General features: G+C 46.0%; 1 protein-coding gene across 14 annotated transcripts in view; it reads left to right on the top strand.

Moving 5' to 3' along the window:
• Positions 1-6,255: 6,255 nt before the first annotated feature.
• CLASP2 (cytoplasmic linker associated protein 2) overlaps positions 6,256-13,410 on the top strand; it is a 143,819-nt gene continuing 136,664 nt past the window's right edge. For all 14 annotated transcript variants that reach the window (XM_084219605.1, XM_084219614.1, XM_084219615.1 and 11 more), the window contains exon 1: positions 6,256-7,141. In XM_084219605.1, coding sequence (XP_084075731.1) covers positions 6,947-7,141 — 195 coding nt within the window. In that variant the 5' untranslated portion in view covers positions 6,256-6,946. The remainder of the gene's footprint in view (positions 7,142-13,410) is intronic.

The following is a 13,410-nucleotide window of genomic DNA, read 5'->3' on the forward strand; positions in this document are numbered from 1 at the left end:
GGGAGGGTGCAGCTGTACCCTAACTTGCCTCCTAAGCTGTACCCTGTAGCCCTGATCTCCACTGGACTTTTCAGCCCTCAAGCTCTCTCCCTTTACCCCTCAAGCCCCCCTCTGCCACACTGCCCTCAGGCTCCGTCTGTCACCCTCAAGTTCCCCCTGTGCCCCTCAAGCCCCCTCTCAGCTGCCCCTCAGCTCCTGTGTGTCACCCTTAAGCCCTCTCCTTTGCCCCTCAGCCTCCAGCTTCTCAGTGTCACCCTCCAGCTGCCCCTGCTACCCTCAGCATCTCTGCATGTCACCCACTGTCCCCTCTCCCTGCTCCTCCCTCAGCTCCCAGCTTTTGCCACCCTCAAGCTGCCCCTCAGCCTCTGTCATGCCCTGAAATGACCCTAAAAAAACCCTATCAATTCTCTAAAAAAGCCCTAGTTTTCAAAGTGTCCTAAACACCTCACAAAAACCTAAAAATGGCCTCAGAATACACTAAAAATACCCTACTTTTTAAAAGCCCCCCAAAATCCCCAAAGAATCTTTTAAAATCCCTAAAGAGTCTTGAAAGAGCTCTAAGAACATCTCTAAAGTCTTTTAAATGCCCTGATAAGACCCTAAATAAACCCTAAAAATTCCCTCAAAAACCTTAGAAATACCCTAGTCCTAAAAAAAGTCCTCCATATATCCTCAGTACTCCTCAAAAAGCCCTAAAAACCTTTCAGTAGTCCTAAAAAAGCTCCCAAAAATACCCCTAAAAATTCTAAGTAGTAAGACAACCTTTAAAACACCCTAAAATATTCTTTTAAAAGCCCTGAAAAAGCCCTAAACATATCCTAAACATTCCCAGAGAATTCCTAAAAAACTCCTGCAGAAAACACCTAAAATATCCTTAAAAACCCCTGAAAAAAACCCCCAAAAAACCCTAAAAAACTGCTTGAACCTTACCTGTAACTCTGCAGCCTCCAAACATCATCCCTACCTTTTAATTGGGTAACTCCCTGCAGCTGCTGGGGGGGTTCTGGGGCTGTCCCACCATTTAGGCTTGCACCTGTATCCTAATTTTACCTGCTACCCTGTATCCTTTGCACCCCTAATCCTCAGTGTCAGCTCTGCACCTGTCAAGCCCACCCCCCTGCTGTCTTTTCCTCTAAGACCACAATGTCTGTGTGTCACCCAAAGCCCGTGTTTGGGCTCCCATATGCTCCTGCAGGGAGTCACCAGTGAGTGGTGGGGGGAGTAAGGGATGGGGCAGGGGCAACCTGGATTTCAGAACCCCACCAGACAGCCAGCCACTTAGCACCACAGGCCCCTGAACACCAATGCCGACCCTTTTCCCCGGAAAATAAAAGTCACCAGCCCAGGTTCCTGATGGAAGATTGAAGGAGCCACTTAGCACTGTAAACCAGCCCGAATTGGCAGTGGTGCCAGCTGGGGTCAGGGAGGCATCCTGCGCAATGTGGAATTTCAGCGGGCAGCCGGCCGCTCTGGGCCACAGGTCCCTGAACACCAACGCCGGCCCTTTTCCCTGGGAAACAAAACTCACCCGCCAAGATTCCTCATTGCAATTTGCAGGAGCCACTTGGCACTGTCAAAGCAGCCCGAGTTGGCACTGGTGCCAGGTTAAGTCTGGGAGGCATCCTGCGCAATGTGGATTTTCAGTAGCCAGCCAGCCACTCTGGGCCATTTTTGAATGTTGGTGACTGAAAGTACATCCAAGTCGCAATCTGAACATTTTTTTAAGTCACCCAGGGCAGAACATGTTGTAGATGTGCTGACCCAGCTCCTGGGGAATCCAACAGGGAGAACAACTTTCTCTTAGATTTCTTCAGTGTCAACCTAGGCTACTTCCAGTGTAATTTATGGAAATTTTCTGAGTGACTCATGTTGAAATTTTTAAATTCACTCTATTTTTATTATTTTGGCCCGTGTTCGCTATTTGTGATGAAGAGAACTTTTTGTCAGAGGCTTTTTAGGGGATTTCTGTGGTTCTTCCATCAATGGGATCATATCCTCTGTGTGGGAAGGATTTCTCAGAAAGGGAAGTCACTCTGTAGAAGTAGCTTTTCTGCAATCTCCTGCTACAGGAGGAGACAATCTCCTGTGACTGACAATCTCCTGCTATAGAAGATCGATAACCAGGTTGCATGAGCTCTGAGCCTGTTCAGGCTTACTGCTAGCAAGGGAAGGAGGGCAGAGCAGAGCCTGAAGCACCCTACGTGCTTTCTTATGAGCCAGAGGAACAAAAAGCACGGCATACTCCCTCCCCAGCCCGCTGGTAGGATTCTCTCCTTTTTCAGAGCAGGAAAATACGTGCAGGAATTGTGCAGCACACTCAGATGGGCTGGGGGCGTAGGAACAGGTTTGGTGTGCAATTCAGGTTGGAAACGCGCCTCACTGGATTAGTGTCATTTACCTCGGCTCCTGCTGTAATTGCTCTGGTTGCTAGCAAGTCACATTGAGAAGACTGAAGGAAATTTTGATTCTGCATTCAATTACGGGGCTTAATGGCTCTACAAAATATTATGCATTGTACGAATACACAAGAGTAGTGGATTTATGCTCACATGCTTGCATATCAAAAAGAAGATTGCATTCCAGAGGAAGCAATCTCCTTAACTGAGAATAAGAAGCTTTAGAAGATCTTTGGCTTGAATGAAAATGCCTTCTTTTTGGAGCCTAGCCCACATCCCTAGGTATAAAGTCCACTAGGACTCTGTGAGAACATCTACAACGAAACCATGTCCTTTGTCCAAGCTGAAGGACTGCTCTGGATTCAGTGTTGGAGTGCTACTCCTGCCTTGCTAAAAAAGGAAATTAACATCCAGAAGTTCTATTTGCCAAATCCAAAAGCTATTTTTTTGCAGAGGAAAATGTCAACCAACATTTATTGATACCACCAAAAAAAAAAAAAAAAGCCTCTCAGTACCTCAAAACAGTGTGTCTATAATCAATACTGTAAAAAGGCACTAGTCATGGCAGGTAGTCACAGGATCACAGGATGAAATACAGTGGGCTAATCCTCTGATTTTACATCAAGGCAATTTTTTTCTGCTGTGGTTTTTAAGAAAACACTTATTATGTGAAATGGAAAAAAAAAGAAAGGCCACATAGCCCAGCATGACTTTTTGCCCTTAGCATAGCTTTGCAATGCCGTCTTTGAGTTGACAAAATAGTTTTGATATTTCAAGTGCCTGTCTTATTATACTTTACCCTTCCCCTCAGTTTCAAGGCTAGTCACAGCAACTGGATTACCTAATTTGCATTGAATTGAGAGAATTTCAAAAACATAGTGCCACGAGCTTTACCCCCTCTTTTTGCTTAGGATTTCCTTTCTTCAGAGATTGAGCTTAATTTAGACTATAATGAAAAGTGAATTTTTTGTGACTTGGGGGTTTTTTTCAGATAGTTTGGACAAGGACAGAAATTGTTTACAGTTTTTAATACTCCAAGAGTACAGTACCATCTACTTAGTTCTTTTCTATTTAGCCAATATTATTAGGTCAACAATTACTTACAACACCAGGGAATGAGATTCTAGTGAACTGATAAAAAATATTGCAATCCAGTTTTTTTCTGAAATTTATATTTTCACTTCCAGAAGTTTCTTGGGTCCCATTTTCCTAGAAAAGTAACCTGTAATTCCATATCTTCATAAGTGGCAGTGCATACACAAGACAAGAACTATTCAGCTTCATCCAAAATTCCTTTTTTGGATTTCCTTCCTGAAAACATGATGAGCAGTTCATAATCTTCTTGTAAATTATAATAAGCTCAAAGTAAATACGTACATTTCTGTTTTAAAGGCACCTTTAAGCTTTTAAACTATCTTCATTATTGTAAAGGGATTGATGAAGCATGGGATCCTCAGTTGCTGCATCACACCAAAATCAACAAAAGGCTGCTTGTTGTCTTGCCTCCTGCCACCCCTGTGGATGGAGAGTTGTCTTCTTTTTTTTTTTTTTCCAGATCAATGGGACAGAAGGAAAATGGAGAATTCCTGAGAAAGGGATTTGTGAGAAGCAGACAAGTAGGAGCAGTGTAGCACCAATTTAGTTTGGCTGATTTACACTGCTGTGAAGCAGCAATTTGCAGGTGTGGTTCCTCAGTCTAAATCCAGCAGGCAAATGAAGGGAGTACCTTGCTTTCCTGCAGTTTCACTCTTCCCCAGTGTAAGGACTAACAAGGCAAGCCAGACAGCCAGACTCTGCTGTCTTGAAACTAAGTTGAGCTTTCATAACACAAAGCCTATCTTCCCCATCTATCTTCTGGCTGTCTGCTTCCACTTTACCTGCTCTAACTCTGGTAACTGCTTAACCCCAGAGTGAGAAAATTTAGGAATCTGAATCAGTAAAAAGCTAGTTCTGTGATTTCAAAAAAGGGAGAAAAATGAATAAAAATATTAACTTTCTGAACTGTTTAAGTGAGGATAGATAAAAAACAGCTCTGGTGTATGGAAGGGAAGAATTGTATACATGACAGCAGGGAAGAAAAGGACTGCCTGTATCAGCAGTGGCCTCCAGTTTAGCATGAGGTGAATCCTCTCAATAGCAGAGGGGCAGGAGGCCAATGTCACTGTCCATGGCAACTGATGGAGGTTGTTATGCTTCCCATCTTCCAAGTCCCATGCTTCTGCCTGTAGGACTTGTGAGCCAGCCCAGCTCACTGACGCCAGCTCTGTCATTTAGCTCATTAAATCAGCCCAAGTGATCAATGTGTGCAGGGTCTGGCACGGGGGACAAGACGAGCAGCTAGTGTGGGGGAAGAGTGACCTCCTCTGCTTTCCTTTCCCTGCATGTGAAAGCCATAATTGCACCTTCAGAGGCCACACAGGCCAGTGCAGGGGGACAGAGAGGACACAACTGCCTTTCCCACCATCAAGGGGACTTAGATCAGTTTAAACTGGCCCCGAAACAGCACCTAAAGTCACAGCCCCTCACTTAAGAGTCTCTGTTTTAATTCAAGTGGATTCCTGGAAGTTTGCATGTGGGTCAGCCATGCTGGGGCTTTACCTGGGAAATTGCCATCCATGAACAGTTCCTCCAGTTCAACTGCACATCCACGTGCAGTTCTGGGCTTCTCAGCACAAGAAAGGAACTACTGGAGACAGTCCAGCAGAGGGCCACGAAGATAATTAGGGGTCTGGAGCATCTCTCTTATGAGGAGTGACTGCAGGTGCTGGGCCTGTTTAGTCTAGAGAAGAGAAGACTGAACGAGGATCTCATTAATGTAGATAAATATCTCTGAGGTGGATGCCAAAAGGATGGTGCTGGACTCTTTTTCGGTGGTGCCCAGCTACAGGAGGAGGAGCAAGGGCCATAAATTTAAACAGTGGCCATAAAATAAACAAAAGAAGTTCCACCTCAGCATGAAGAACTTGTTTATGTTGAAGGTGGTAAAGCCCTGTATCAGGCTGCCCAGGGAGTTCATGGAGTGTCCCTCTCTGGAAACACTCAAAACATGTCTGGATGTGTGTCTGTGTTATCTCCTTTAGGTGATCCTGCCTTGGCATGGAGTTGGACTAGATGATCTCCAGAGGTCCCATTCAACCCTAACTGTGATTTAATGATTCTGTGTTAGTAACAGCGTGGAAAGTCCGAAGGGTTGTGCTGGATTTATGGAATAGCACTGTGCACCCAGGCTTGCACAACTCTGAATTTAATAATCCGTGTTCTCTGGAGTGTTGTCGCATTCCAGATAAGGATTTTGCGGACAGCAACACTGCAGAGCCAACCACAGCGGGAGTGGGATGGCTCCGCGGCGATCTCCTCACCTTATACCTGGGCACTTTGCAAGGCTAGGCAAAGCCGGGATCGCGCTTGGAAGGGGGAGAGAGGAAGGCAGGGGAGCACCCAAGCATCCCAGCACCTTTCACGTCTCTTCCCCTTTCCTTCCAACACTTTCCCTTTCATCCCAGGAGCGCCGGACCGGCACGGCGGCGATCAGCGGGGCGGAGGGCGCATGCGCCTCCCACTACCGCCGGACACGACCCGCAGGGGTCCCGGGGGAGCGCCCGGCGGGAGTGCGCCCTGCCCGTCTGCCTGCCCATCCTCTGCCTGCTCATCCATCCATCCACCCGGCCATCCGTCCGTCCCGCCGCAGCGCGGGGCGGGGGGCGGGCACGCGCTCTCCCAGGGGAAGCGGGAGCCGCGGCGGGAGGCGGGACCGCGCGGGCCCCGCCCGGTGTGTCCGCCTGGCGCCGGCCGGGGCGGTAGCGGCGGCGGCGGGAGGCGCAACTTCCACGGGACGGAGGCGGCGCTGCCGCCGCAGAGCCCGGCGGGGGAAGGCGCGGCGAGGCGTGAGCGGCTCTCTGGGGGGACTCGCCCGGCCAGGCACGGCTCACGGTGGAGGGGAGCGGGCGGCGCCGAGACCCGCCGGGACGAAAGTTTGGGAGCCGCCCCGCGGGCGGGCAGGAGGGACCGGAGGCCGCGGCGTCAGGAGCATGAGAGGTTCGCTGCGGCCTCGCTAGTGCCCGTGAGAGGCGGCCCGCAGATCTCTCCTCGGTCGGGAGGAGAGAAGGTAGAGCGAGCGGGGACGGCAGCACCTCCCCGGGGGACCCCCCGAGCCCGCGGCCGGGGTGCCTGCGAGCCCCTCCAGCCGCAGCGCCTGTTCTCGAGCTCTATTTCCCGTTCCCCGGCGGGGGAAGAGGAGGGGCGGCGGCGGGGAGCTGTGTCGGGATCCCTCGGGACAGCGTGGAGGCGGCTGGAAAGCCTTGAGCAGGAGTGAGCGGCTCCCACCGAGCCCGGCGCAGCGCCGCGTTCCCTTCCCGCCGGGGGCTTCCCCCTGCGGGGCTGCGAGTGCGCATGGGGGCGGCGGGCGCGGAGCCGGGGCGGGGAGCGCCGGGAGCGGCTCCATGAGGACGGCAGGCCTGTCCGCGCCCCCGCCGCCCGCCCTGCCCTGCCCGCGCTTCCGACCCTAAGGCCCTCGGCTCGCCTACGAAGAAACTTTTCCGCAGCGTCCGAAGATGGAGCCTGCCGGCATGGATTATTTCTGCGAGCAGGTACAGCAGAAGGACGTGGGCCGCAGGATGCAGGTCGGCCAAGAGCTGCTGGAGTACCTGGGCGACCCGGCAAGGTCCTCCGATCTGGAGCAGGACCAGCAGCGCCTTGACAAAGTGATCGACGAATTAACAGCGTGGGTCAACTCCAGTAATTTTAAGGTAAGACTGCTCGGCGGGGCTCGGTCCGCGAAGACCATGATTCATCATGGTAGGGAGGTACAGAGTTACTTTTTTAATCAGGTAAGAGCAGAAGTAAAAGTACATTTGTGCCAGTATTATCCTTTCCCGCACAAAGGGGAATTCCGAAATTCTGGAAGGGTGGTTAATGTTTTATTGTGTGTATCCTTAAAGAAGCAGTAATAGGAGTTTTGGTTTTGCCTTTATCGTTGGCTAGGTGGTGTTTTGGTTTTGATTTGGATTTGAGGGTTTTTTCACGGCATTATGTTAAACCCCCCCTCACCCCACAACTATATTACACACTCGGGTTGTGTTTCTTTTTCAGAAACAAGATAGCTGATGATTATTTTTCTTATTTTTTTTCTCGCTACCACTCCCATTCCATGGTCTCTGTACTTGGGTGTAGTGTTTCATGGGGTTGCCGTCGTTTTCTGCAGGCCGTAAAGAGTGCTGCTCCACCGGATTTGTATCACGGTGTGTGTATTTTAGACAATTTAAGGAATAATTGGCTTCTTGGGGTTCCCACTGTATGTTGAAAGTTGCTTATATCGTCTTTAGGTGACTTTCCCGTACCTGGGAAATTATACAGTATGCTCACAGCGGCCCGATGATGACTCACGTTTCGCTTTTCCCTGTGTGCGTGTGTCTTTTAGACGGAGCCACGGGAAAAGAGCGATCACTCCCTCACACAGCGTTAACATTTGCGAGTTGTTCTGACGTCGGTCAGCCGATAAGGCGATTGACAGCGCAGTTTTAGTGCCAAGGACAATCGTGTTCGCATTGGCGATTTTTTAAAAATTTATTTATTTATTTTGAATTTTCCCCTCCCCGCGGTGCGTGTGCGCGGTGCGGCCGGCGCAGGGCCGCGCTGCCGCCGCCGGGGGGCGCTGCCGGGCCGCGCTGCGCGCCCGGGGCTCCCGACCGGGCCAGCTCCGCCCTGCCCTGCTAACGTGATCGGCCCGCACTTGGGACCTTTAAACTCGCTGCACTGAGCTTGTTCTCGCTTTCTTTTCTGTTTTCTGAGACACAGGAGGAAGGCGCAGAGTAATCTCGAAGGGTAGTGTGTTCCTGAAATGGATTTTTTTTTCCCCCCCTACACTGACTTTAATCCACCAGTGTTTGCACGTAGCAACTTCTGAGTTTGAGGTCTGAAAATAATAAAGGCTTAACTATTTGCACATTTGATTTATTTATTTTGGAAGCATGTCTGTCAGTAAAGGTCGAGCTAGCTTGAGGAAGTAGCGTGTGCTGGACAAATATAATTTATTTGCCTTTAAATTAATCATCTGAGGGCAGCTGTTGGTGAAAAAATTGATTAGTGCAAGATGTAGACAGCTCTTTAAAAATACTCTTTTTTGTGAAGAGTGCTAGCTTCTTACTTAACAGGGTAATGTAAGAGTTTTTTCTTGCACTTGTAAATTAACAGAATTCGGTATTAAGACTGGAAATTCAATTTTCAAGATGTATTTTTCATAGTGCAGGACATTTTGTTTGCTGTTGATGTAAGATGACAGAACTCCTGAGCTCTTTGGACTATAGGATGAATGAGAACTATGCAGTGCTCCACAAGCATCAGTCACAGAAGGGAGAACCACTAGTCCAACCTCCCTGCTAAAGCAGGTTCACCAAGAGCAGATTGCACAGAATCACAGCCAGATGGGTTTTGAATATCTCCAGAGGAGACTCCACAACCTCTCTGGGCAGGTTGTTCAAGTCCTCTGTCGCGTTCAACGTAAAGGAAAATTTTCCCTTGTATTTAGATAGAACTTCTGTGTTTCTATTTGAGCCTGTTGCCCTTCTGACATGGCTGGGTACCATTGAAAAGAGTCATGCAGAGTGAGAGTATTACAAATTCTGAGAATTTTAAAGATAGCTTGCAAAATCATTCAGTATTTTTGTTGCATCTTCTCTATGTCCACTTACTGGTGGCTCTTTATTGCATTTCAAAGCGCGTCGTGTATGTTAGAGCATGGCTTTGATCCCTGTAGGGGCCATCACTTCAGAGCTGGGCTTGATAATTCTTGTGGGTCCCTTCCAGCTCAGAAGATTCTGTGACTATATTAATGGCAACAGCACAAGATCTTGGGTGCTTTGTTCATGATCAGTACCGTTGTTCCTGGCTGTGGTAGTGACTGCCAGTATGTGCTGCTTCAAAATGAAGATTAATATTCTAGAAAAATGGCATGTGTTTTACTTGCATATTTTGTCTTATGTCAGCATAGATATTACGCATTTAAATATTGCATCCTATTTTGTTATTACACTCAGGCCCTGAACAATAGAAAGTAATGAATGCCGCAGACTTACGTGCCTTCTCAAAAAAAACCTAGTGATTTTTGATTGCTGTATTATTTAACATATTGTTGGTCACCCTTTACTGAGAAATGGATACATAGAGCACTTAACAATTCTGCCTATCATCTTTCTTTTGTATCTTGCTAAAGGTTTTGCAGGTCTCCAGAGTCCTAAAGTAATGAATCCCTCCCAGTTGACATAACTGGTGATATCACAAGCAGTGATAATGGCTGGAGACTCAGAACTGCTGAGCTAGATGAATTGGAGATACAAGTGGGGAATGCTGGAGGAAGTTTTGATGGAGAGCATTATTTCTGCTCGTGGTGATGGGTATGGATAATAAAGGGATAACTAATGTGACTTTCCCTGAACGTGCCATATTTTTTATTCCCACTCAGTGAAAGCTCAGTTCTTGCATGCAGTATACTCTGCTGACTATACTGAAAGAGGAGATGCATGATCTGAGAGCTCTGGTCTCAACTCTTAAGCTGTGTCGGTGAAGAAAAAACTTTCTATGATATGCCACCCTAGAAAGTTTTTGGCTCATTTAACCAGAAGGGAAAGACTCTGGAGGAGTAATATGGAGGAGTAATAGGAAGGTTGGCTTGGCAGGCTTGATAATGAGTTGGGGAAAAAGAGAATAAGCATTCAGTAAACAAGCTGGACTCAATGATCTTAAAGGCCTTTTCCTAAACAATTCTATAATTCTAAATGTGGGCTAGTTATCAGCAAAGTTGAATTAACTCATCCCAAAAAGATTTTGTCTACATGAAACAGACAGTGTTTTTGCTGTTCTGAAGTTTGCAACTCTTTATAGTTACTTAATAAACAACCTAATTCCAAACTGAGAGCAGATAGGAAAATTTCTGAGTTCATCTAGCTCATTGAAGTGGAAAGCACAATTACTAGCTTGCGTTACTGGTAAAACAGAAAGCTGGGATTAAGAATGTGTTGACTCATCTGCAGGTGGTTCAGAGTTGTAGTGAAAATTGGTTGCAGAACTTAGGGAATGACTAGAGAGAGATGAGTATGTTGAATTATGAGGACTTCACTTACGATGTCTATGCAGTGATGGATTGGCTTGTGAAGACTCTCAGAAACTTTGCAACATCAGGGAGTACACAGAACATGTGCATAATTTAAACTTTTATTTTGTATTTCACTAGAAGGAATTCCTCACTGAACTGAAAATTGGTTGCTTGGTGATCTGGTTTATTTTGCATTGGTTGGGTCTAATCTCTCTCCTTCTACAGTGCAGAGATTTGTGTTTTTGGCTATATGTCAGTTCCTGTCCCCCCTCCCTCAACTGTTTTCCCAAGGCTGTGAGGAATAAGAGTAGGTAAGTTGAATGCAAAGTATTAAGAGTTGAATGATAGACTTATTCTGCTGGTATTTGGTCTCAAACTGAAATATTTAGCAATCTCAGGAAATGGGAACAGTGCTATTTTTTCTGTTGGACTCTCAGGTGAACTTCAAACAGTAAATGAATTACCTGTTCTGAGGGCAGTCCTACTGATAGATATTTGCTGGTGTTACTGGGTTAGCCTGGATCTTCATCTATGTATACATGAGTTTTGTTTAACACATCTATTAGGTCTCTCTCATGCTCAGTAGTCACTTGAAATAATTACAAGATTATTTAACTGTGCAGTCTGGTGACTCAAACTGTTCTATGTCTGACTCAAGTAATCTGGAAATCTGCTTTGAACTCCTGCACTCCCCATCGCACTCCTGAAGAGAAGTGCGATGGGGAAATACTGCTTTTAATGTAGAGCCTTGCAAATCTACTCTTAGCTGTTAGTATGTTGTGGAGTCTTTTAAGAACACCAAAATTGAACAATTACCCTCACTAAAATTATTTTTGAGCAATAAAGCCACCTTTTGGTTCTTTAAAGAAATCATACCTGATCAGAACTAACAAAAAACTATGACTAAAATGATGGTAGTTTCTCCAGGTAGTTTTATATGAGAAGAGTAATCAGGAATGTTTGTGACTATGAGTCACTTTTGGATTTCTTACCTTTGTGGTCAATATCTCAGCTTGTTTTATTCTTCAGCTTCAGTAGAAATAATTAATAATCACTAGTTTTATGCCAGAGCAGCAGATTGTTTGCCATGGGAAGAAGAAAATCTGATTTCACTCTATCTCTGTCTGATAGTGTGGATAAACTGTTTCTTTTAGGCAAATCCTTGGAATTATCTCTTATTCTATGCATCTTGAAGAGTGAGATTTTTCTGAGGTTTGTTTGTCTCAATACCAAATACCAATAGATACTAAAATACCAGTAATGTTGGTGTTGCATTTTTGTATTTCCTTGGTTTGGCAAGTATTTATTTTGGTTTGTCTTTAGTTCAACAAAAGGCCAGCAGGAGGAGCTTTCAATTTCCAGAAGGGAAGAGAAGATTTGAGCTGTAATTTTGCAGATAGGTAAAGACAAGTGATTGGGATGCTTGTCCGGAGGACTTGCAGAGAGATGGCAGCACTTAAAACTTGGCTGACTGCACATATGTGTGTGAAGTGGAACCTATGATTTAAAATTATCTGAATAAAATGGAGATACTGAGATCTGAAAAAAGAGAGCTCAGAGAGAAAACATGTGGAGTCAGACATTTAATTTGAAATGACCGAATGCACAAATGCAGGATGTGGGGGATGTGTATAGCAGATCTCAGGAAGAAAATATGTGGGTTGTTTTGGATCTGAAGCTGAACACAAGCCAACATATGCTGCACAAAAGGCAAATGCCATAGTGAGTTGTAGGACTGTATGATGCAGGACAGAGAAATGGAATAAAAGAGGACCCTGCTAAACCTTTATTTTCAGTTACAGTGTAGATTCCAGTATTTCCTTAGTCTTTGTTAGCAAATGCTGTTAATTTAAATGTCTGTGTTGAAGAAGAAATGTTTGACTTTGAACTCTTTGCTGAATTAAATTCTTTTTTTTCTTCAAGTTTTGTTTGATCTTGGCTGTGTGGGAGCTACTTTCTTTTTTCTGTGTAATGAGAACATGGTTTGACCTGTCCATGTGTGAATCCAATTTTAGTTTTCAAACTCAATTATTTGATTCCTTCTTGAGTAATAATTGCTATTTTTTTATGTAAAGTTTATGTTCTCTTCATGATACATTAAGTGTAATGGAATATTAGGCAAATAATCAAGCAGATCTCCTGAAGACAAGGGACACTTCCAAGAAGTTTTAATTATTTTAATTAAAATTATTTTGTGTGGTCTTGAGTTGGGAATGGGGAATATATAGTCTCAAAGTCTCAGGCTTCTCCTCCAGAGGTGGAATTGACAGTTCTCAGTTGGTTTGCAGCTTCAGTTTGTGTTATCCAGCCTAACTGTACTCGCTGTTGAAACAGCAGCTCTGCTGCTCCTGTTCTGTTCTCACCATTGTTCCTAAGGCACTTAACATTTTGTCAATGTTCAATTCATTTTCAGTGTTTCAGCAAGCTGATTTGACTCATGCTACAGGCGATTTCAGTGCACCAGATCAAATATGTCTGCGGGTCAAGAGGGATAACAGGACCGGCACTTTTAGCCTGCAGTTTGATTGATTTGGGTGTGGGTAGAGAGCCTTTCAAAGCCCGGTGCAGTGTGTCAGAGGAGAGGTGCGTCCTTCAGAGCAGAGCTGGCAGCAGTCAGTGCGTGTGAGCCCAGCGATTTTAGCAGCACTGCTGATTCAAGCAGTTTCTGTCCCTGGCTGAGGAGTGGTGCTGGTGCGTCATGCCTGCATTGCTCTGATGGGAGTGCTTGTGAGGCTGCCCAGCTAGCAGGCTCAGGGAGGAGACACGGCTCAGAAGATGCCTTCTCTTGTTCTTTGTTGGGCTGGTTCCCTAAAGTGGGCTGCTGTTCAGCTGCATCAGTGTTTCTCTTCCCACAGCAGAAGAGCTGGTGCAGAGGTGGGAGTAAGTAGCAGAGAATGAGGGTCACTGTATGCTTGATACAATTTAAAT

Source organism: Fringilla coelebs, assembly GCF_963513975.1.
Source record: "Fringilla coelebs genome assembly, chromosome: 1".
Lineage (NCBI taxonomy): Eukaryota > Metazoa > Chordata > Aves > Passeriformes > Fringillidae > Fringilla > Fringilla coelebs.